Source organism: Phodopus roborovskii, unplaced genomic scaffold (assembly GCF_943737965.1).
Source record: "Phodopus roborovskii unplaced genomic scaffold, PHOROB, whole genome shotgun sequence".
NCBI lineage: Eukaryota > Metazoa > Chordata > Mammalia > Rodentia > Cricetidae > Phodopus > Phodopus roborovskii.
The window spans coordinates 20,541,440-20,562,088 of record NW_026126448.1 but is presented as its reverse complement, the minus strand read 5'-3'; the positions used below and the strand labels follow the sequence as shown (position 1 = coordinate 20,562,088).

Sequence of the window (20,649 nt, the reverse complement as noted above, 5' to 3'; positions counted from 1 at the left end):
GCATTAGGGAGGCAGAGGCACAAGATCTCTGTGAGTTCAAGGCCAGCCTGTTCTATAGAGTGTTTTTTTCAGGACAGGCTCCAAATATGTATGTATGGATGTATATATATATGTGTGTGTATACATATATATAGTTTGATATATGTGTGTTTATTACTATGCTTCATTCAAAACATTTTTGCAACTCTTTAATTTCTTCTCAGAAATCATATCCTGTATATTCAATAAGGAGTCATAGGATTATATGCTTGCCTGAAGTAAAATTTAGAATTCAGATTTTTTTTTTCCCCCTATCAGCTTGGTCTTTGGGATCACAAAGTTGAAAGGGGGCATTAATAGTCCTTTTGTATATTTTGTTTTATTTTACTTTACTTTTTGAGACTAGGTCTCTCTACATAACCCTGACTATCCTGACCTGAGTCCTGGAGAGATGGCTCAAAGTTTAAAAGCATTGGCCTTCCAGATGTCCTGAGTTCCATTCCCAGCAACCACATGGTGACTCACAACCATTTATAGTAGGATCTGCTTAGTTATATTGCAGTTACATCTTGAAACCTGGAGACTCATCCAGAGAAGTCTTTTAAATAGGCTTATTTGATTTTTTTTTTTTTTTAACTTTCTGGCAGGGCATGGTGTTGCATGCCTTTAATCCCAAATCTCAAAAAGCAGAGGCAGGTGGGTTTCTTGTGAGTTCAAAAATAGGGTTTCTCTGTGTAACAGCTCTGGCTGTCCTGGAACTATCTCTGGAGATCAGGCTGGCCTCAAACTCCCAGAAATCCACCCGCCTCTGCCTCCTAAATGCTGGAATTAAAGCGTGCGCCACCACTGCTGGGCTGAATAGTGCCCTTAATGAATGATTCTAAAGAATTTTTGAGATAGGATCTCAAGGAGCCTAGACTGTGGTAGCTGAGGCTGCCTTCTGGAATTCCTGATCCTCCTACCTCTACCTCCCTAGTGCTAGGATTTCAGGCACCTTTCCACAACCTGTTTCTTAAAATAGAAAACTGTCAGATCATCACCCCAGGTTTTCTGTAAAAGTGTAAAAGGGGCATCAGCTGCATACTAGTAAGAGTATGGCAGAAACCTATGAGATTTGTGACAGCATGGCCTTTGGCTTTATAGACTCAGGTTTGAATCCCACTCCTTGTTTTAGGGTGAGGCTGAACAACACTCTGAGCCTCTCTTCTGGAATCAGTCCATCTTAAATATTAGGAATACCATGTGAGATGATTCATACATATAAAATACTTCCCAGTAAGTACTCAATAGACAAAGCCATTACAACCATCAACCTGGGAATTAGCCGAAGATGGCAACCCTAAAGCTTTCTTGTACAGTATAGTCACTATGAACTAAGTAGAAAAATCCTAAGGGGCTTTTATTAACCATTTGACCTATGCCCAGTGAAAATTTGAATGCCTTTCTCTGTTTAGGCCTGCGCCTAGCTGCATTTGTCCAAAGTTTTCATAAGTAGACTTAATGATCTCTGACACAAGACTCCCAAGATGCCCTCAAGCCTCAAAAAAAATTACTGGTGCTGGAGATTGAACCAGTGGCCTCATTCGTGCATATTGAGCACTCACTACCATTGGCTTGGATTAGAAAGGACAAATGAGTAAGGATGCGGCTTTTGGATGCAGCTTTCCGGAGGAGGGCTGGAAGAAAAACGGGATGAGCAATCACTTTTTATCTGTAGCGATCACTTGCTTATCCCTAGATGAAGCGCGAAAGGCTGGGAGTTAATGCAGATTACAGAGCTCAAGAGCTTTTGGAGGAGAACCGAGAGGGACGGTAGAAGCCGCTTCAGACCCTGAGACCAAAGAGAAGCCCTAGGCTCGAGATTTCCAGCAAACACCGCAAACACCGCAGACTTCAAAAATAAAACTAATCACCACCAGAGGCGCCCCCGAGAGCGTGCTCGCGTCGTGCGTGCGTGCGAGCGCACAGGCTGCTGGGATGCCGCCTCTTCCCTCTCGACCTCCCAGTTTCCCGGCGTGCTTCGGGCCCGCCAAATGGGAGGGGGAGACGCAAGATGGCGGCAGCCGCGAACTCCGGCTCTAGCCTCCCGCTGTTCGACTGCCCGACCTGGTGAGTGCCGGGGCTTCTGGGGCTGGAGCGGCCTGGCGTGGGCTAGCCGGGGCAGGAAGGGAGGCTGGGGTTTTTTTCTTTTCTTTTTTTTTTTGAAGCGAAACGAACGGCTCAAAGAGAGCCTGGAATGATTGAGGGGAAACTGTCCGCTGTGAGGGGCCGGGCGACGTGTGGAGGAACCGGGGCCCAGCCTCCGAGGAAACCCGAGGTTTGGGAGCTCGAAGCCGTTCACTTTAGACAGCCCTTGGGAGGTCAGCCGCTCGTAGAGGTGCTTCAGGCCTTGGCCCCTAACTTGCCCCAACTCCTCATTGAGTGCCTGGTGCTCTCGGGGAGCATCATACCTGGCCCCGGTGTTGAACGTCCCGAGCGCGCACGAGCTGGCTTCCCTACCCCAGCCAACCTGATGCTGCAGCCCTCCGTGGCTGCTGCATCCTCCAAGCGGCGCCTCCCCTGTTCCCGCGGACTGGGAGCTCCCTGCGGGCAGGGATGGCGCGGACCTATCCCCCTTGTTCTCAGTGGCCGGACCTGCACGAAGCCCGGTACAAAAGACACCAGAAGTTGTTAGAATACATCCTTTTCATCCCTTGGGAAGTCCAGAGGAGCTGGTTTAAGCTTTGAGTAGGGTTCAGGATGAATAAATAACGCATTGCTTTGCACGAGGATGCATCCGAGTTAGAGTCCTTTTCTGCTCCTCACGGTGTTAACATGCTACTTCTCGGTCTTCTGTTACACTGAGACTTTCAAGGGCAAAAACATATGCATCATTCTCAGCTCCTAGGCCCGAGTCACGCACATGATAGGATATTCAGAAAATATATTTTGGCTTTAATGCTCATTTTAATCTGTTTCTCGAACAAAATGGGCTTCTGTCCAAGGCAGTGAGTGTCCTTTTAGCTACTACCGTAAAATGTTGGAGCAGAACAAGAGGTGACTGTGTTGAATCTTCAATTAGACAGACAAGGTACATTTCTTCTGTGCAGAAGTAAGGGCCCTGAAGGTTCAAATAAGGAAGCCCAGGAAGCAAATGAGTGGCTGTTTTCTGGATTTCTTTATCCTTTAAAAAACAAAACCAAAAACCAGCCATTTACTTCTGCCTACAAATTCTTTATCCACAATGGGCCCTGGCTGCACTGATTTCAAATTTGGGCCGGCCAAATATAAAGAGACTTTTTTGAGATCACCTGTCATTAAATGGCAGGTGACTTGTAATGCGTACATCCCCCTTGAATGATAAAGAACAGAGAATTCTATTTTTGCAGAAAGACCTGTTTGGGGTACTTGGTTTCATGGGCATGAATGTTTTTCTAACCCAGTTCCCTAATCACACATCTCTGATTTGGGTCAAGAGTTCATTTGGGTAATAGTTTCTGCTGATCTTGTGTTGAGGCTAATATTGATCAGTCCCCAAACAACTAATTTTTGTTATTGTTTGGTTGGTTTTACTTTTGTTCATTTGTTTAAGGGCAAGATCTGCATATGTAATCCAGACTAATGTGGAACTTGCTGTATAAACTAGGATGGCCTTGAACTTGGAGTGATAACTGGAAATTCAGATGTGTGCTTCTATACCCAGCAAAACAACTGATTTATTCCATCTTTATGTTCTGTCAGGACTAGTAAATCTTAGATTAAGACCTCAGGTTAAACCAGGCATGGTAGTGTACACCTGTAACCCCAGTACAGAGAAGGTGGAGGTGGGAAGCCCAGAGACGTTCAAGGTCATCCTCAGATCATTAGGGTTTGAGGCTAGCCTGGGATATATGAGACCCTGTCTCAAAAAACAGGCAGAAAGAATGAACCTCTCCAGGTGAGGAGACATACTTAGACACTGAGCTGCTTTCTCTCTGCAGTGCTTACATAGCCAGTGTTAAAATGTTTTTTGAGCTGCTCTAAATACAGATCCACCAGAATCTCCTCTGGAACAATTGAATCACTTGGGAAGAAAGCGTCAAAGGTAGAAAGAAGATCTCACACTGAAGTACATGACATTTCTGTTTGAACACGAACTAATTATAGGCTGGCAGGAGAGCCTCGATGTTGAACAGGGTAGGGATTGTGAAAGACATTTGTGGACTCATCCAGAAAAATGCTTTTCCCCCCCACTCTTCTTTTCCAGGGCAGGTAAACCCCCACCTGGCTTACATCTGGATGTAGTGAAAGGAGACAAGCTAATCGAGGTATTGAAATGCTCCCCCATTCTAAAGTTTGTTTGCTAGTGACTCACTTTTCCATTTTTCTCCTTTGCTTTGTCTTCAGCAATGTTATGTTTGGGTTTTGTTTTTGGTTTTGTTTGGGGGGGTGTTTGTTTGCTTTAAGACAGGGTTTCTCTATAGTCCTGGCTGCCCTGGCACTCCCTATGTAGGTCAGGCTGGTCTTGAATTCACAGAGATCTGCTTGCCTCTGCCGCCTGGTGATGTGATTAAAGGTGTGTGCCTCCACACTGGCTTGTTCTTACCTATTTATTTATTTATTTGTCATCCCCCTGTTAAAAGTTCTTAGGAACTGGGGATGTAGCATTCAGACAACCCTTTTGGTCCTGCACTCAACACTCTTCTCTCCCACAAACACAGTTTTTTTATTATTTCTCTCACCTTATAAATGAAGATAACTTTTAACAGGTCATGGTCTGCAGGGCCCAGACAACTGGAACACATGGTTTACAATAACTGAGGAAGATCATGATATAATTTGAGTTTAACATTTAAGCTGTTTCTAAGAGATTAAGGTTTAGTTCCTTTCGGCTTGTATGGTTAGGTAGGGTACTTGTCAAAATAGAAAAGGAAATGGAGCTAAAGTCCATTCAGTTAAAACTAAAGGGGAAGTAAGGTATGGTGCCACACACCTTTAGTCCCAGCACTCAGACAGAAGCAGGCAGGTGTATGTGAGTTGGAGGCCAGAAGAACTATACATTGGGTCCCTGCCTGGAAAAAAAAAAAAAAAAAAAAAAAAAAAAAAACTAATGACAGAGAAAGAATCATGCATAAAAATATAGTTAAATGTTGTAAAGGAAAAGTTTAGTGGAATTAAAACTTCTGCACAGGTTTCTAGAGTCTGTGTCACATCCAATTTTAAAGTATAATAAGGTTTTGTTCTGATTGGTGTTGAGACAAGATCTCACTATGAAGTTCTGGCTGATCTGAAACTTACAGACAGCCATCTGCCTCTGCCTCTCAGGGCAGGGATGTTCTTTTATATTTGAGATAGAGTTCCACTCTAGTCCATACTGGCTTGGAACTCACTATGTAACTCTGTCTGTTTTCAGAGTCTTTGGTAGTCCTACCTCAGGTTCCCAAGTGCTGGGATTGTGTGAATCACCATATCTGCCTTATTTATGTTAAGATATGTAGTTATTTGCTAAGAAATAGAGGATAAATCCACTGGTGTCATAGGTAGATTTTAGGTTCAAAGCTCTGTTATTAAGTTTAATTATTTTTCCTTGGTGTATATAATAAAAAGCATGACATATTTGAAAAGTGGTGGCTTTTGGGGGTAGTGTGGGGTAGCAGAACTGGACAGTCTCACACAGCCCCTTTGAGTTCCTTTTTGGAAAAGCACTTTCCTGGGTTCTTTATGGAGGTTTATGAAATAGAGTTCAAATGGTTATTCTAAGAAATAATTTAATTGAAAATATCTGGAAACCTCTTTTACTCCAGGTGGGTGGCTTCATAGGAAAACAAATTTTGTTGCTACATAGAATAGTATGAAATCTAAAGATATATAGAAATCTCTTTGTGGGCTTGAAGAGATGTCTGAACATGTAAAAGGCTTGCTATACAAGCCTAACAACTTGAGTTGGATCCCTGGAACTCATATAAACATAGACGAAAAGAACCAACTACACAAAGTTGTCCTCTGACCCCTACAGTGCCTGTTCCTCCAATATACACAGACATACAGAGAAATAATAATATAATATATTAAAAGACAAAATCTATTTTGTTATTATAGTTTAGTAAATCTTTAGTTTGCAACAAGAATAAACAGGCAGAAAGACTCAGTGATAACATCACATTCCTTTGTGGAAGATATATATTTCCAAAGTACCTTTCCTTGATTCAGCAGCCTGTGATTATTGGTTTCTGCCTGCTGATAGTGTCTTTATCTTTTCGTTCTTCTACATTTGCTGAGTTGCATACCATTGTCAAATTATAATTCATACATATCACTGTATGGCTCTTAAAAGAATAGGCCTGGGGATGTGGGCGGGTGTGTTTTGCTATGCTAGTGATCAAGGGTCTCATGCATTCTGGGCAAGTGTTCTACTGCTTAACTATATCGCTTAGTCTAGATGTATTTATATTAAGGATTTAGATTTGATCAGCACTTGATACTAACCGAGCTATCTATATCATAGTCTTGTTCCCAAGGCTTGTGATATGTCGTGATAGTTGGGTTGAAGAAGTGCGATATTAAAGTAAAAGCCATGAGTCTTTTAGGCCCAGTGTGTAAAGACACATTCTGAGTTATAACTCAGAGGCACATCTGGATAGTGAACAGCCATAGCTAACCAGAAATTTAACCAGAAAGAGTAATGCATGACTCATTCACCTTTTAACTAATTCTAAGAGGTATTTTCCATTAAAAAAAATTCCCTTTTAAATTTCTGTGGTTAGGATGTTGTTGATAGTGAATGTGTGCCTGTGAGGACCCCCCCCCTCGTCCCTCATCTCTCATCTCAATCTCTAATATGCCTGCACCCTAGAATTACTGCTTTTGACCCACTATGAACACTGGTTATTAGCAAACAAGTTAGTGAGGACAGCATCTTTATAAGTAAAAATGAATGAGAAATACAATGAGATTCAACCTGTATAAATGCTCCTTGGAAGGTGCTGTTAATGTTTCAGAGCTCCCTGTTAGAGCCTGTAACTCACCATGTAGATCAGGCTAGCCTCACACTCTTGGAGCTCTACTTCTGTCTCCTGAATACTGAATGCATTCCCCAATCACCATTTTGAGATAGTCTTTAGACAGTTAAATAGAATTTACTATGTAGCCCAGGCAGGCCTTGACTCTATGGCAGGAGCCACTACACCAGGCTTCCCAAGTCTTATTAGTAATATGAGTCTTTTTCTCTGTTTTATTTTGGGGGAGGGCAATGTGTTTTTGAGTCAAAGTCCTAGAAGCTACCCTATTACTGTCCTGGATTGAACTGTGTAGACCATGCTGGCCCTCAGTTTATTGTTATCCTTTTTTTACCTGTGCTTCCTGAGTGCTGGGGTACAGGTGTACACAATCACAGTGTTTTATAATGTGTAGCACTGGGTAAGTGAGTGGCTGTCAGGTCATTACCAAACCTGGTGCAGCGTAGTATGTCCCTGAGATGAGCTGTAGTGGGCACTGCTGATTAGATTCCCCAGAGGTGACCCACAGATCCAAGCTGCTTGAATTGATTGAATCATAAAGCTAAGCTCAGGAGAAACTGAGTAGCTGCCTAAAGGAAAAGCATTCTTTGAATTTTTTTTTTTTAGAATATGACCCATGTTACATACTTATTTGCTCTTTAAAATATTCATTTCTAGTTGGTTTACCCTCAGTACCAGTGGATTAAAGAAATTGTATAACTTAGAGGTATAAAATGTTCAAACTGGGGGATCTGGAGAGATGGCTCAGCAGTTGAGAATCCCTGCTCTTCCAGAGGACCTGAGTTCAGTTACTTGCCTGAAGCTCAACCATCTGTAACTCCATCCTGGGGATCAGATGCCCTCTTCTGGCCTCCATAGGTACCTGTATACATGACATACATTGTACACGAACACATAAAGTGAAAATAAACTTTTGTTTTAGGCGAGGTCCCATTATGTAGCTCTGGTCTGGAACTCAGTCTATAGCCCTTTGTAGCTTTGAATTCACAGAGACCTGCTCGCCTCTGCCTAGAACTAAAGGCATTCACCACCGGGGCTTGCATTTTTAGATGCTCAAATTTAAGCTCCTAAGAGGCAGAAGTAGGAGGGTCAGAAGTTTAAGGTCATCCTGAGCTGTATAGCAGGTTTGAGGCCAGCTTGGAATATATGAAATCTTGTTTTCAAAAGATGAAAGGAAAAATATTAAACTGTAAAATCAAATAAATTTGAATTTTGCTTATTTACTCTTTAATAATTTATTTTATGTGCATTGGTATTTTGCCTGTATGTATGCCTGTATGGGGGCATTGGCGTTACAGCCAGTTGTAAGCTACCGTGTAGGTGTTGGGAATTGAGCCCTAGTCCGATGGAGGAACATTTAGTGCTCTTAACTACTGAGCTGTCTCTCCAGCTCCTTTATTTTACTTTTTAAAAAAATTAGGGGGGTATGTCTCTATAGACTAGTCTGGCCTTGAATTTGGGGATCCCCCTGCCTCTGCCTCCCCAGTGCTGGGATTAAAAGTGTGCACCACCATGTGTGGCTTGAAGATTTAAGATAATAGGTGTTAGTTACTATTCCTGGCTTCTCTTCATTTTAGGAATGTTGGGTAGAATGTGAACCAGAGCTCAGTGAGACCTTGTATTTAAGGAACAAGACAGCATGTTAAATGATGTTCATCAGGGGCTCACACTAGACCACCAGCATCAGGCTGGATATAAGACCTTGTCAGTAATAATTCCTTAGTGTCCTTAATTGTATGGCTGTAGTTTATAACCATCTGTGACACAGTTGGACATGTGATTCAGCTCAAAGAATGCACTTTTCTTTTCCTGCCCTTCCTACTCACTTGCTAATCAAATGGTCTTTTTTTTTTTTTTAAGAAAAAGGATGTTTTTACTTTAGGTATATGTTGTCTGCATTTATGTGCACTGTGTGCATGCCTGATGCCTATGGAGGCCAGAAGTCACATTCCCTAGAACTAGAGTTAGAGATGAGCCATCATGTGGATTCTGGGGATCCAAACCAGGGTCCTGGAAAAGCAGCCAGTGTTCTTAACCCCTGTACCGTCTTTTCAGCCTTCTTTCTTTTTCCTTTGAAACAGGGTTTTACAGTGTAATAGCTTTGGCTGTCCTGGAGCTCACTATATAGACCAGGCTGGCCTCCAACTCTGAGATCTCCCATCTCTGCTCCCTGATTGCCGGCATTAAAGGCATTCAGCTACAACTCCAGCTCTTAACAAAATATTTATTTCAGCATGTATGGTGGCTTACACCTTTAATCCCAACACTTAGGAGGTAAGAGGATCTCTCTGAGTTTGAGGCTAACCTAGTCTAGATAGCATTCTAGGCTAGCCAGGGTTACATTTATTAAATTTTTATTTTATGAGCATTAGTGTTTTGCCTGCATGTATATCTGCCTGCATGGAGTTACAGACAGCTGGGTACTAGGAATTGAACCCAGGTCCTATGGAAGAGTAGTCAGTGCTCTTAACCACTGAGCCATCTCTTCAGCTCCCAGAATTACATTTAAAAAAGAATACAAGAATTTATCTCACAGGGTTAGGCCACTTACATTTAATAGAATTAAGAACAGTTTTGTTTTTCATATAAGCTCTACACAATGGAGGGTTTTATTTGGAGAGAGATGAAATGTAATCCTCCATCAAAAAGTTTTAGCTTGGTAAACTGTTATTTGAGAACATAGAGGTAGGCCTGTAGATAGAGCATTTGTTGGGGAGGTTTTCAAGACAGGGTTTCTCTGTAGCCTTGGCTGCCCTGGAACTCCCTCTGTAGATCAGGCTGGCCTGCAACTCATAGAGATCCATCTGCCTCTGCCTCCTGAGTGCTGATATTAAATGAGTGTGCCACCACTGCCTGGCTCATAGAGCATTCTTGAGGTAAGTTTGTGCAACTGACTTGAAAGAAGTACTTAGAAATAGGTAAAAACATTTCTTTCCTGCTCAGTAGCCCAGATCCCTGTTCTTCAGCTGACAGTCCTGCCTTGAGGGCATTTTTGCTGAACTTCGATGAGTTTATTGCCCTGGGGAAGAGGTCTGTCATTTGGAATTTTAGTGGCATGCATGGAACAGGCTTGAGTAATGTCCCCCAGGAGCCAGGGTGAACTAATGGAACAATATATATGTTTTTTATCTTGGCTAGAAGTAAGAAGAATGCATGGTGGCCATTTGGGATCTAGTGTGCATCACACGTGGAAGATATTCCCATGGTGCATCTTATGATGGTCAGAAGCTTGCATGGGAGACACAGGCTGGAAAGCCCTGCGCCGATCTTACCAGAACCTAGAACTTAACAGTGGGAGATGCTTTTCTCAATTGTTGGAAGAATAATGCAATTTCATATTTATTTAGAAACTGATCATTGATGAGAAGAAGTACTACTTATTTGGGAGAAACCCTGATTTGTGTGACTTTACCATCGACCATCAGTCTTGCTCTCGAGTCCATGCGGCACTGGTTTACCACAAGCATCTGAAGAGAGTTTTTTTGATAGATCTCAACAGCAGTAAGTGTCTACCCCGTCCCTGCTCCCCTGGGGACCGAGATGGTGTTGGAGGCTGGGAGATTTTATTTTAACCAGCTCTTCTTTATTTAGCTCTTATTTTCTTGAAATAATTGACTAAAGAGAAAAGATAGTTTGGGAGACTCTCCTGGGACACGTTTGTTTGTGGAGAGAATAAAAATGTCATGAAGGAACACGGGTTATTGATGTTCAAGTACTTGTAAGGCTACTCTGTTCCCAGTTTAAGTTGAAATCATGAATGGTGTCACTGGTATGCAGCAATACATGATGTTTCAAAAACACTTGTTTTGAGCAACATTTGCATTATTTACAGTAAGTTATTTATTCCAGATACACTTTGCTTTAACTGAATTACAACGATTTTAATTTCATAAGTACACTGCAATTAGTAAGATTTTAAACTTTGCTTAAAATGGTCTAGAGAAATGCAGTTGAGACTGGATGGTGTGGACCATTAAAGTTTGCTTGTTTGCCATGACAAACAGAGTAAAATGTACAAAGTTGTACTCCCTCTGCTCATTGTATTTGACCCTCCCACCCACCCAAGCACACCCAGACACACACCTCCCCAGTCTGTTTCCATAAGGACCCTCTGAGCCTTGTCTTACAGGTTCTCTTTCTGCCCATTTCATAACATGCAGAAACGCTGACATGGAAAATTTCAGACCCTGATAGGATTTTGGCTTGCCTTGGCATTGACATTGCATCTGTGTTGACCAATCTCTCCTCTTCTGGGGAAAAGCTAAAGCATAATACCACCAGACCAGCAGTTTTCATGTTCTTAGAGCTGGAGCTAGAGAGGGCAGACCACACCTATGCTTGCCTTGTGCCTTGGAGAGTGGAGCATGGCTTCTGCTCAATTGGAGCCATTCCTACTGGACCCAGAATGGATGCGAGCCTTTCTGGCAGCAGAGAACAGGCAATGGTGTCCGTTGGATATCAGCAGATTTAAAGGTGTGTAAGAGACCCACTGAAGAGATTCAAAGCACCTTGCTGTAACACAAGACAGGACGAAGTGAACCCAGTGACATTTTCATCTTTTCTGCAGACACAGTTTCACGTGTCTCTACATTGCCTGCACTCAGGAGGATGAGGCAGGAAAATCATGAGTTAGTCTGGTTGACATAGTTTGTTTGAGTCCAAACTGGCTACATAGTAAGTTGAAAATCAGCCCTAACTGGTGAGACCCTGTCTCAAAAACCAAAGGGGTTGTAACTCAATGGTAGAGTGCTTGCCTAGGATAGCTAAGACCCTAGGTTTGACCCTAGTACTGGAAAAATAAACAAAAAAAGTTGCTTTAATGAATATAGTCCTGAATCTGACATTAATTATCAGATCAGAACAGCAAAAGTGATGTGCTGTGGAAGCTGAGAGTCAAAGGTGATGCTTTCCCTGGCTGCTTTTGATTCCTCTCCTGACATTACTGATTTGCTTATTCCCAGCTCATGGCACTTTCTTGGGTCACATTCGGTTGGAACCTCACAAGCCTCAACAGATTCCCATCGATTCTACGGTCTCGTTTGGTGCATCCACAAGGGCATACACTCTTAGAGAGAAGCCGCAGACATTGCCATCAGCTGTGAAAGGAGATGAGAAGATGGGTGGAGAGGATGATGAACTCAAGGGCTTGCTGGGACTTCCCGAAGAGGAAACCGAGCTTGATGTAATTCTTTGGCATTTTTTTTTTCTTTTGGGACCCTTGTGTTCACAGTATGTAGCCGTTCCTCCTAGTTCGGAATGACAGGAGGCTCTTTTCAATATGGTAAAGAGCCCTTGACAATGTATGTGGCCGGCTGTGACCAGGTTTCCCTGCACATGGGACTATGTGTTTCTTCACTGGCTATTAGAGGCTGAGACCAGAGTTGACGTTTTTCTGTTTTAGTCTTTGTGAGTTTTCTAGATGTTATTTATTTTATGTGTTTGGTGTTTTGACTGCATAAATGTATGTGCATACCACTGAGTTCTGAATATGGAGTTGGATCCCCAGGAACTGGAATTACAGACAGTTGTGAGCTACCATGTGGGTGCTGGGAATCAAACACGGGTCCTCTGGAAGAGCGTGCTGCCAGTGCTGTTAATTGCTGAGCTATATCTGCAACCCGTGGATTTTTCTGTTCTTACGACTTATGGTCCAGTTGCTAATCATATTTCATGTGAACATCTTCACATATCTAGTGGGTAACATATTGAGAATTAAGCCAACTCTGTCATGAGAGTCTCTGTAAACAATAAAACTTTATACAACATTGACATTGTTGAAGGTATAGGTGTTCTCATTAAGAATGATCTAGAGTTGATACAAAATTTGTGGGAGCCTGCATAGATAGACACCTGAGAGCTGCATTTTTTGCTATCCAGGGAAAGTCCTTGAATGAATACACACAGCTTAGATACCCATGGAAGACTGTAATTTCTGTCTTCACAGAAAGTTCTGTTGGCTAACACTACCTTAGCAAAGCCAACATTTTCAGTCATTTGGACTTTTTGGTAATGGCCTGACAGCCCAGGAATCTTTTTTAAAAATATAGTCTGCTTTTGGGCTAGAGAGATAGCTCAATGGTTAGGTTCACAGGCTATTGTTCCAGAGTACTCTGGTTGATTTTCAGCACCCACATAGTGGCTAACAACCATCTATAATTCCATATGTGGAGTTATGGGCATACACGTGGTACACAAACATGCCTGCAGGCAAACATCCACATACATAAAATATAAAATAAACAATAAGATAAAAATAAAACAAATAAGGTCTAGGCTACTTTTGTTCTTTTAGATTTAGGTGTCTATATAGCCATGCATTTTACAAAGTTTAATTTCAAAGTGGTAAAAGTGTTGTTCTTTTAATATTTCACTTTATTTTGGTGTTGGGGATTGCATTCAGGGTCATGTACGTGCTAAACACTCACTCTACAACCATCCTGAATCTCTAGCCTGTTGTCAAGAGTCTGACCCCAGTAATTTGTGATTTCATATGTCTGTTACTACAGTGGTGTGGTTCACATAGACCAAATGCAAATGTTCTTAATTAATCCTGTGCATGTGCTATTGCTGTACACTACAGCAGCTTCCTAGGCTTCCAGAAGATAAACAATAGTAGTTAATAGTGTAGAAGTCATTTCCTTCTGAAGTAACCTCACTGGAAGCCTAAGGGCCTTTCTTGGTGGTTGTCATTGTCCGCCCCTCTCCAGGCTAGTCTGCTTCCCTGTCTTTCAGTTGAGTATGTTAGGTCCTCTGGGTTTCTGGCCTATCTCAGGCTGCAGTTGGAGTTAAGTCCTTGAAGTAGAAAAGCAGGAAGCAGTGCTAAGGCCAAAGTAATCATGAGAGACATGGACCAGTCATTGGATCTGGGACCAGGTGCAGTTTCTCTGTGGCTGTGGAGGCTGTCCTGGAACTAGCTCTGTAGAGTAGGCTGGTCTCGAACTCAGAGATCTGCTTGCTTCTGCCTCCTGAGTGCTGGGATTAAAGGCTGCACCCTGCGAGTAACAAGATCTTAAATGCCAGAAATGTACTGCCATTGTCATTAAGAATTTTAAAGAAAAAGCCTAGAGGCAGTAGCACACATCTTTAATCCCAGCACTCAGGAGGCAGAGACAGACTGATCTCTGTGAGTTTGAGGCCAGCTTGGTCTACAGATCGAGTTCCAGGACAGACTCCAAAGCTACACAGAGAAACCCTGTCTCAAAAACATATTTTGAAGGAGGTGTGCTGTTTCATTTTCAGGGTTTCAGAACATCAGCACACAAAGAAGGAAGTGTTATAAATTTAAGAATGACCTAGTCTACATAGATCATGTCTGCCTGCCTCTACCCCCTACCACAGACAGACGAAAAAGGGAGATTTTAAAGACTAGCTACTGAGAAGATTTAGTTGTCTTTTTCATCTGTCTTGTTAATTTAAAACAAATTTTAGTATTCCTCCCAGGCAAATTCCCTTTAATTCTTGTCATAAAGTTGTGGTATCATTCTTTCAGAACCAGGGAAGTGAACAACCATCCCCCATTTCAAGGGTGACCTGTTCACTGACAGCCTTTCACCTACTTCCATAGCACTCTTGTGGTCAGTGAGGATGGCTCTTGTTCTCTATTAATAGTCTTAATTAGGACAGGAGGAACCCTCTGCTGCAGAAAGCAGTCTCACTGGCCTTGGGAGGCCAGAGGAAGCCCAAGTGCCTTCTTGCCTTTATTTAGTGTTTTCTCTTTCAAGCTCCCTATGTCCTAATTTATTCTTTCCTTTGTGAACCTTGACTTAGAACCTGACAGAGTTCAACACTGCCCACAACAAACGCATTTCAACCCTCACTATTGAGGAGGGGAATCTGGACATTCAGAGACCAAAGAGGAAGAGGAAGAATTCACGGGTGACTTTCAGTGAGGATGATGAGATCATCAACCCGGGTAAGTGTTCTCCGTAGTTTCTCCTTTTAAAAACAACGATTTATTCTTATTTTATGTTCATTCCTGTTTTGCCTGTGTGTATCTCTATGTGAACGTGTCATGTTACCTGAAATTGGAGGTATAGACAGTTATGAGCTGCCATATGAGTGCTAGGAATTGAAACCCTGGTCCTCTGGAAGATCAGCCAGTGCTCTTAACCACTGAGCCATCTCTGCAGCCCCCTAGTTTCTTTTGATGGAAAAAGTAAGTAGCAAACACAATCTATGGGCCACTGGGCATGTTCCTGACAGAAGTTAGAGAGATAGAAAGTGCTACACTGAGGAGAGGTGTTCTCTACAGGTCACCAGCAAAGTGCTGTGGACATTCAGGTATTCTCTAGTTACCATATAAAAGAAGGGGTAAAGGATGGGCCCTGGACAATATAGTGTATAGAGAAAAGCTGCTTCTCTTCTACTGACCCAGGATGTTGTGTTATGTGAAGGTGTAAGTGAGATATGGCTTTTGTTACCTTAACTCAAAATAGCATTTTCTGTGTAGCTTTGGAGCCTGTTCTGGAACTTGCTCTGTAGACAGGTCTGCTTGCCTCTGCCTCCCAAATGTGTGCACCACCACCACTTGGCTGCTTAAAGTTTTTTATGTGGTCTCTACTCACTGGGCCCTTGGTGCTGTGACTCTTAAATTCATTGTGGAGCAGCCCAGCCACCTTTCTGCTTGGAGAGTATTTGACACTTTGGTGTTGGAGCTGGAGAGGTGGCTCAGCAAGGACCCAAGTTTTATTCCTTGCACCTATGTTGGGCAGGTCAAAACCACCTGTAACTCCAGCTCCAGGGGATCTAACATTGGACACATGCACTCACACTTTGTACTTACCCACACTTTTACATAACTAAAGTTCTAGAGGTTTTGTTTTGTTTTGTTTTGTTTGTACCCCAGCTGGCTTGGAGCTGTATGTAGGCCAGCCTTGAACTCAGGGTCCACCTGTGATATGTTATAACCTGTCTGATTTAGTACTGTGGGTTCGTCAAAGCTGAGAAGGAGCTGTTTTGATGGGCTGCTCAGGCCCTCTAGTGAAAGTTGTGAACATGAAACCCTGCTTTGATTTCTAAGTCTGTTCTTTGCTGATGAACAGACACTTGTCATTTTATCTTATCACTAAAATAGTCTGTTGTTTTATCTGCCCTCAAAAGAGAAATACATAGAAAAGAAAACTCTGGGAAGGCAATGCATCATGATCTAAAGCACAGGCCTGTTTCTGAGTTCTTGAGTTAAAGTCCTGGCTCCTCTCCTCTCGGACAGCTAGACTGGCCTAGCACTTTGTCTCTTGCAAGCCATGGTCTGTTTCTCCTCTACGCGGCGCAGTTCAGCCATCCCTGCCTCATAGGATTATTGGAAGACATAGCACACAACATGTTTAGTATTATCTGGTTGTTTGGTGTGCGGCGGAATCCCTCATTCTCCCAACCCTGCTCTCATCTCCTTTTGCAGAGGACGTGGATCCCTCTGTCGGTCGCTTCCGGAACATGGTGCAGACTGCAGTGGTTCCAGTCAAGGTAGGAGGCTCCTTTGGAGAGGGTTTGAAATGTAAATAGTCTGGGCTCAAAAGCCACCGTTGGGTTTATCTCAGTTGTAGTACATGTGCTTAGCAAAGTCCTGACTCTGATCCTCAGCACAGAACAACAACCAAAAAAGAAAGAAACAGAGAAAAAAAACTGCTTTGTTTTGTATAGATGAATGCTTATGTGTCTAGTTTTAAAATACATCCTGTGCTTCTCTCCCTTTAAAAAATTCTTTTTCTTTTACATGTATGAGTGTATGTATGTATGTATGTGCACCACATACATGCCTAGTTCCCTAGAAAACCCGAGGGAGCATTGGATTCCCTAGAACTGGAGTTAGAGACAGTTGTGAGGCACTATGTCAATGCTGGGAACTGAACCTGTGTCCTCAAGAAGAGCAGCCAGTGCTGAGCCATTTCTCCAGCCCTCCTCTCCCATCTTTCTTTCTTTGGGCATACCCTTACCCTCACCCTGTGTCTCAGAAATCCCGTGGTCCCCACAGAAGAGCTTCAGGTGGCCAGCCAGAATACAGTGTACTAACAATTTACTGTGGAAGTGTAGTCATCTTCCTTAAGGCTGCCTCCGGTTTACCTTCCTCTTGTCTTCTCTGCTGACTTAGTGAAAGAGAAGCCTTAACGTGGGGCTTTTGCCTTGTCCTTTTAAAAATTAGTTTGCAGGGCAGTGGTGGCGAATGATTTTTAATTTCACAGCACATGAGAGAGGCAGAGGCAGACAGATCTCTGTGAGTTCAAGGACAGAGAAACCCTGTCTCAAAACAAAACAGTTATTGTTGTGCCTTTGAAAAGGTTTATTTACTTACTGTTTTATGTACATGAGTGTTTCCCTACATGCGTGTCCACGTATGATGTGTGTGCCTGGTGCCTTTAGGAATTGTTACGGATGATTATGAACTGCCATGTGGGTGCTGAGAATTGAAACTGGGTCCTTTAGAAAAGCAATAGGTGCTCTTAACTACTGCACTCTCTTCAACCCCAGCCATGCCTCTATCAAAGGAGTGGGCCCATTGTGATCCTGTCTACATCTCAGGGTAAAGGTCAGGTGTGTTTAGAAATGGACAAATAGAAGTCACCAAAATACCCTGATTTTCAGCATACTGAGTTCCCTGGTGGGTAGAGCAGCCTGAAAGGATGCGCATTGCCCCTTACAGTGAAAAGACACCTGTTGCAGAGGAGCCCAAAGTGGTTGCGAGAGGCTAAGCAGCAATGCTGCAGAAAGTTGAGTTTAGTCTTTAGAAGGCAGTCATTTTTGATACCTGTAAGGAACAGATCCTAGACTACCCACACTCTCAAGCCAGGTACCAAATCCACAGATGCCCAGATGAGTTACATAAAATGTGTATTTGCTGGTACCCTGCACACTTTTTCCCATGCACGCTCTGGTGCCGAGGATGGAGCCCAGAGCCTGTGTACTCTAGACAAGAGCTCTCCCACTTGCAACAACCAAGAGTCTTGGACAGGGCGGCTGTTTCCCGTGTGTGGTGCAGTGTGATAGAGCAGAGCATGCGACTTCTTTTGCAGGATGCCGTAACCCTGACTCTCTTGAGCTTTTCTTTCTCCATTTTCCCATATTTGCATGTTGTCAACATGCAAAGCCAGCAGGTGACTTTATGTCAGTTTTACTGTGGCATAGGATATGCTTGTATAAGCATAAAGTTTATCTGTAGTTTGAACATTGACAATTGGAAGCTTGTGTTTAACCATCACCCCAGTCGAGATAGGGTACTCCCTACCTCTTTGGCTCTAGGCCCCTAGTGAACCACACACATCTTGACCCAAATTTGATTACTCTTGGACTGTTTAAAATTGGGCACTCAAGGCCAGGGAAGAGTGGTGGTGCATATCTTTAATCCTATTATTCAAAAGGCCGAGGTGGGTGATTCTCTGAGTTCCAGGACATCCAAGATTACACAGAGAAACCCTGTCTTGAAAAACTGAAAAGAAAAAAGAATGTGTTTGCTCATTTTATTGTTAGTTAAGTGTATGTATCTGTATGTGGGAATGTGCACATGAGTAGGAATGCACCCTTGGCAATCTTAGAGGTGGCTTTGGTAACACAGCAGTGTCCTGTTTTTCTCAACTTGAGGTGGACAGGTATTACTGTGCAACATTGTTAACTGGTAGTGGTAATGCATGCCTTTAATTCCAGCACTTGAAAGGCCAGCCTGGTCTGTGGAGTGCTTCCAGGACAGCCAGGGCTGTGTAAGAGACTCTGTCTCAAAAGAAATAAAAAGAGGGGGCTGGAGAGATGGCTCAGAGGTTAAGAACCCTGGCTGCTCTTCAGAGATCCTGAGTTCAATTCTGAGCACCCACATGGTGGCTCACAACCATCTATAATGCGTTCCAGTGCCCTGTTGTGGTGTGCAGTGCAGGCAGAACATTCTATACACTGCATATATAACAAATAATAAATCTTTGAAAAAGGAAAAAAAGAAAAAGAGCCATTACTCAGATGGCGTCAGACTCTGAGAGTACAGAAACAATGGGCTACACAGTGGTCTTTTCCCAGGTGTTAGCTTTCTAAGGCTAGAGTGGAAAGAAATGAGGGCTTCACCTTACATTTCCTCTCTGTTTTTTCTCCTCTCCTCTGGCAAACCACAGAAGAAGCGGATGGAGGGCTCTGGCTCTCTGGGCCTGGAGGAGACAGGGAACAGGCGTATGCAGAACTTTGCCTTCAGCGGAGGACTCTACGGGGGCCTGCCCCCCACACATAATGAGACAGGCTCCCAACCGCATGGCATCCATGGGACAGCGCTCATCGGTGGCTTGCCCATGCCATACCCGAACCTCGCCCCTGACGTGGACTTGACTCCTGTTGTGCCATCAGCAGTGACCATAAACCCCACACCAAACCCTGCAGTCTATAACCCTGAAGCTGTAAATGAACCCAAGAAGAAGAAGTACGCAAAGGAGGCTTGGCCGGGCAAGAAGCCCACACCTTCCTTACTGATTTGATATTTGGGCTGTGGAGAGGGTGGGGATGGGTGGGACTGGGTGGAGGGTTACAAAAGGAGCTAATGAACTAGGGAGAAACTTCCATGTGTGCGGTATCGTCTTTCAGAAAGTCTCCTGGGGGCCTGACCATGTTCTATTGAGACTAGGGGTGGGGCTAAAGTACCGGTTAGAGACCCAAGTCAGAACACTTGAAGTGTGGCGAGAGGCTTCCCAGGCCCTTCTGAGCAGACTGCCCTGGCGCCCTACGTGTGCCGCCACCTCCTAGGACTGTTTCTATGTGAAGTCCCACACAGGTGGAATCCAGAGCCATGGAGGAGGTGGTAGCCTCATTTAAATTCATTTCCCTTGTGAGTCCCAGGTAGCAAAATGGTCACCATGGATCCCGGGTTGGTTGGCATTCATTTTAACCAAGGCCTGCACAAGTGTTTTTGGGGTCCAGGAGTTAGGCCTTTCTCCTCTGTCTTTCTGCTGGAGTGAGACCATGTTGAGTTCCCATTGTCTGTGGCCAGAGTCACAGACACAGGTTTATGGGTTGTGTGGTATTGTTGGACTTGGCCTGTTTTCCTTGTCCATACTGAACACTCCACTTGCTGAGTTCTCATTTAGTTCCGGTGCTGCCCTCCCTATGGTGCCACCTTTTGTGCGTGCCATGAGGCAGTTTCTAAGACTGACCAGTTAGGGTGACTCTCGTTGACCAGGGACCAGTCAGGGGGGCATGCCCAGCTGTTGGTTTGGAGGCTCCCTCAACCCCCCACTCACCCACCCCCAGTGGAGAGTTCAGGTTATTCAGAGCTCCAGGCTAGACCTGGCTAACAGGAGACGAGGTAGAAACCATTATATGAGCTTTGTACAGATTTGTACATTTGTGTAATAGGCCTTTTCTGCTTTAAGTGTAGCTTTTTACCTGTAACCTTTACTACATTGTAAATTAAATGTACCTTTTGTCATTTGGGTGCTGTCTTGTGTCTTGCTGCCAGGACGCTGGGGTGGCATGGCTGTTCTGGGAGTTGGTGCTCTGCCCTGTTAATTATCACAAATAAAAGTCACCCCCAAAGAATGAAAATTCTCATTAGAGAGTATAACCCCCAGACTAAGACCCGTTGAAGGGTGCCTGTTGCCCTTGTCAGAATGTAGAACAGATGCTTCCATGACAGCACAAGGCTCTAGGCTGCTGTGTCCTGGAGTCTCATGCACTGCAGAGATGCAGGAAGGGACCAGATTCCAGTCACACTGGTTGACTCAGCATTTGGGAAGAA

The 20,649-nt window shown here is 43.6% G+C and overlaps 1 protein-coding gene and 1 non-coding gene across 2 annotated transcripts; both read left to right on the top strand.

The window, feature by feature from the left end:
* The first annotated feature begins 1,928 nt into the window (after positions 1 to 1,928).
* Positions 1,929 to 20,340, top strand: Ppp1r8 (protein phosphatase 1 regulatory subunit 8). The gene is made up of 7 exons (XM_051189007.1): positions 1,929 to 2,088; positions 4,205 to 4,265; positions 10,301 to 10,454; positions 11,915 to 12,135; positions 14,721 to 14,865; positions 16,351 to 16,415; positions 19,040 to 20,340. The coding sequence occupies exons 1-7, from the start codon at positions 2,033 to 2,035 to the stop codon at positions 19,391 to 19,393; spliced, it is 1,056 nt and encodes a 351-aa protein (XP_051044964.1). The 5' UTR covers positions 1,929 to 2,032; the 3' UTR covers positions 19,394 to 20,340.
* Positions 6,407 to 6,572, top strand: LOC127225542 (small Cajal body-specific RNA 1). The gene has a single exon (XR_007834825.1). It is a non-coding gene; the product is annotated as a small Cajal body-specific RNA 1 (non-coding RNA).
* Positions 20,341 to 20,649: the final 309 nt, after the last annotated feature.

Bases quoted from the DNA above. Each gene is read 5' to 3' on its own strand.
- Ppp1r8 (XM_051189007.1), top strand. From the start codon at position 2,033: ATGGCGGCAGCCGCGAACTCCGGCTCTAGCCTCCCGCTGTTCGACTGC. The intron at 4,266-10,300 runs GTATTGAAATGC...ATATTTATTTAG, and splicing joins AAGGAGACAAGCTAATCGAG to AAACTGATCATTGATGAGAA. The intron at 10,455-11,914 runs GTAAGTGTCTAC...GCTTATTCCCAG, and splicing joins TTTGATAGATCTCAACAGCA to CTCATGGCACTTTCTTGGGT.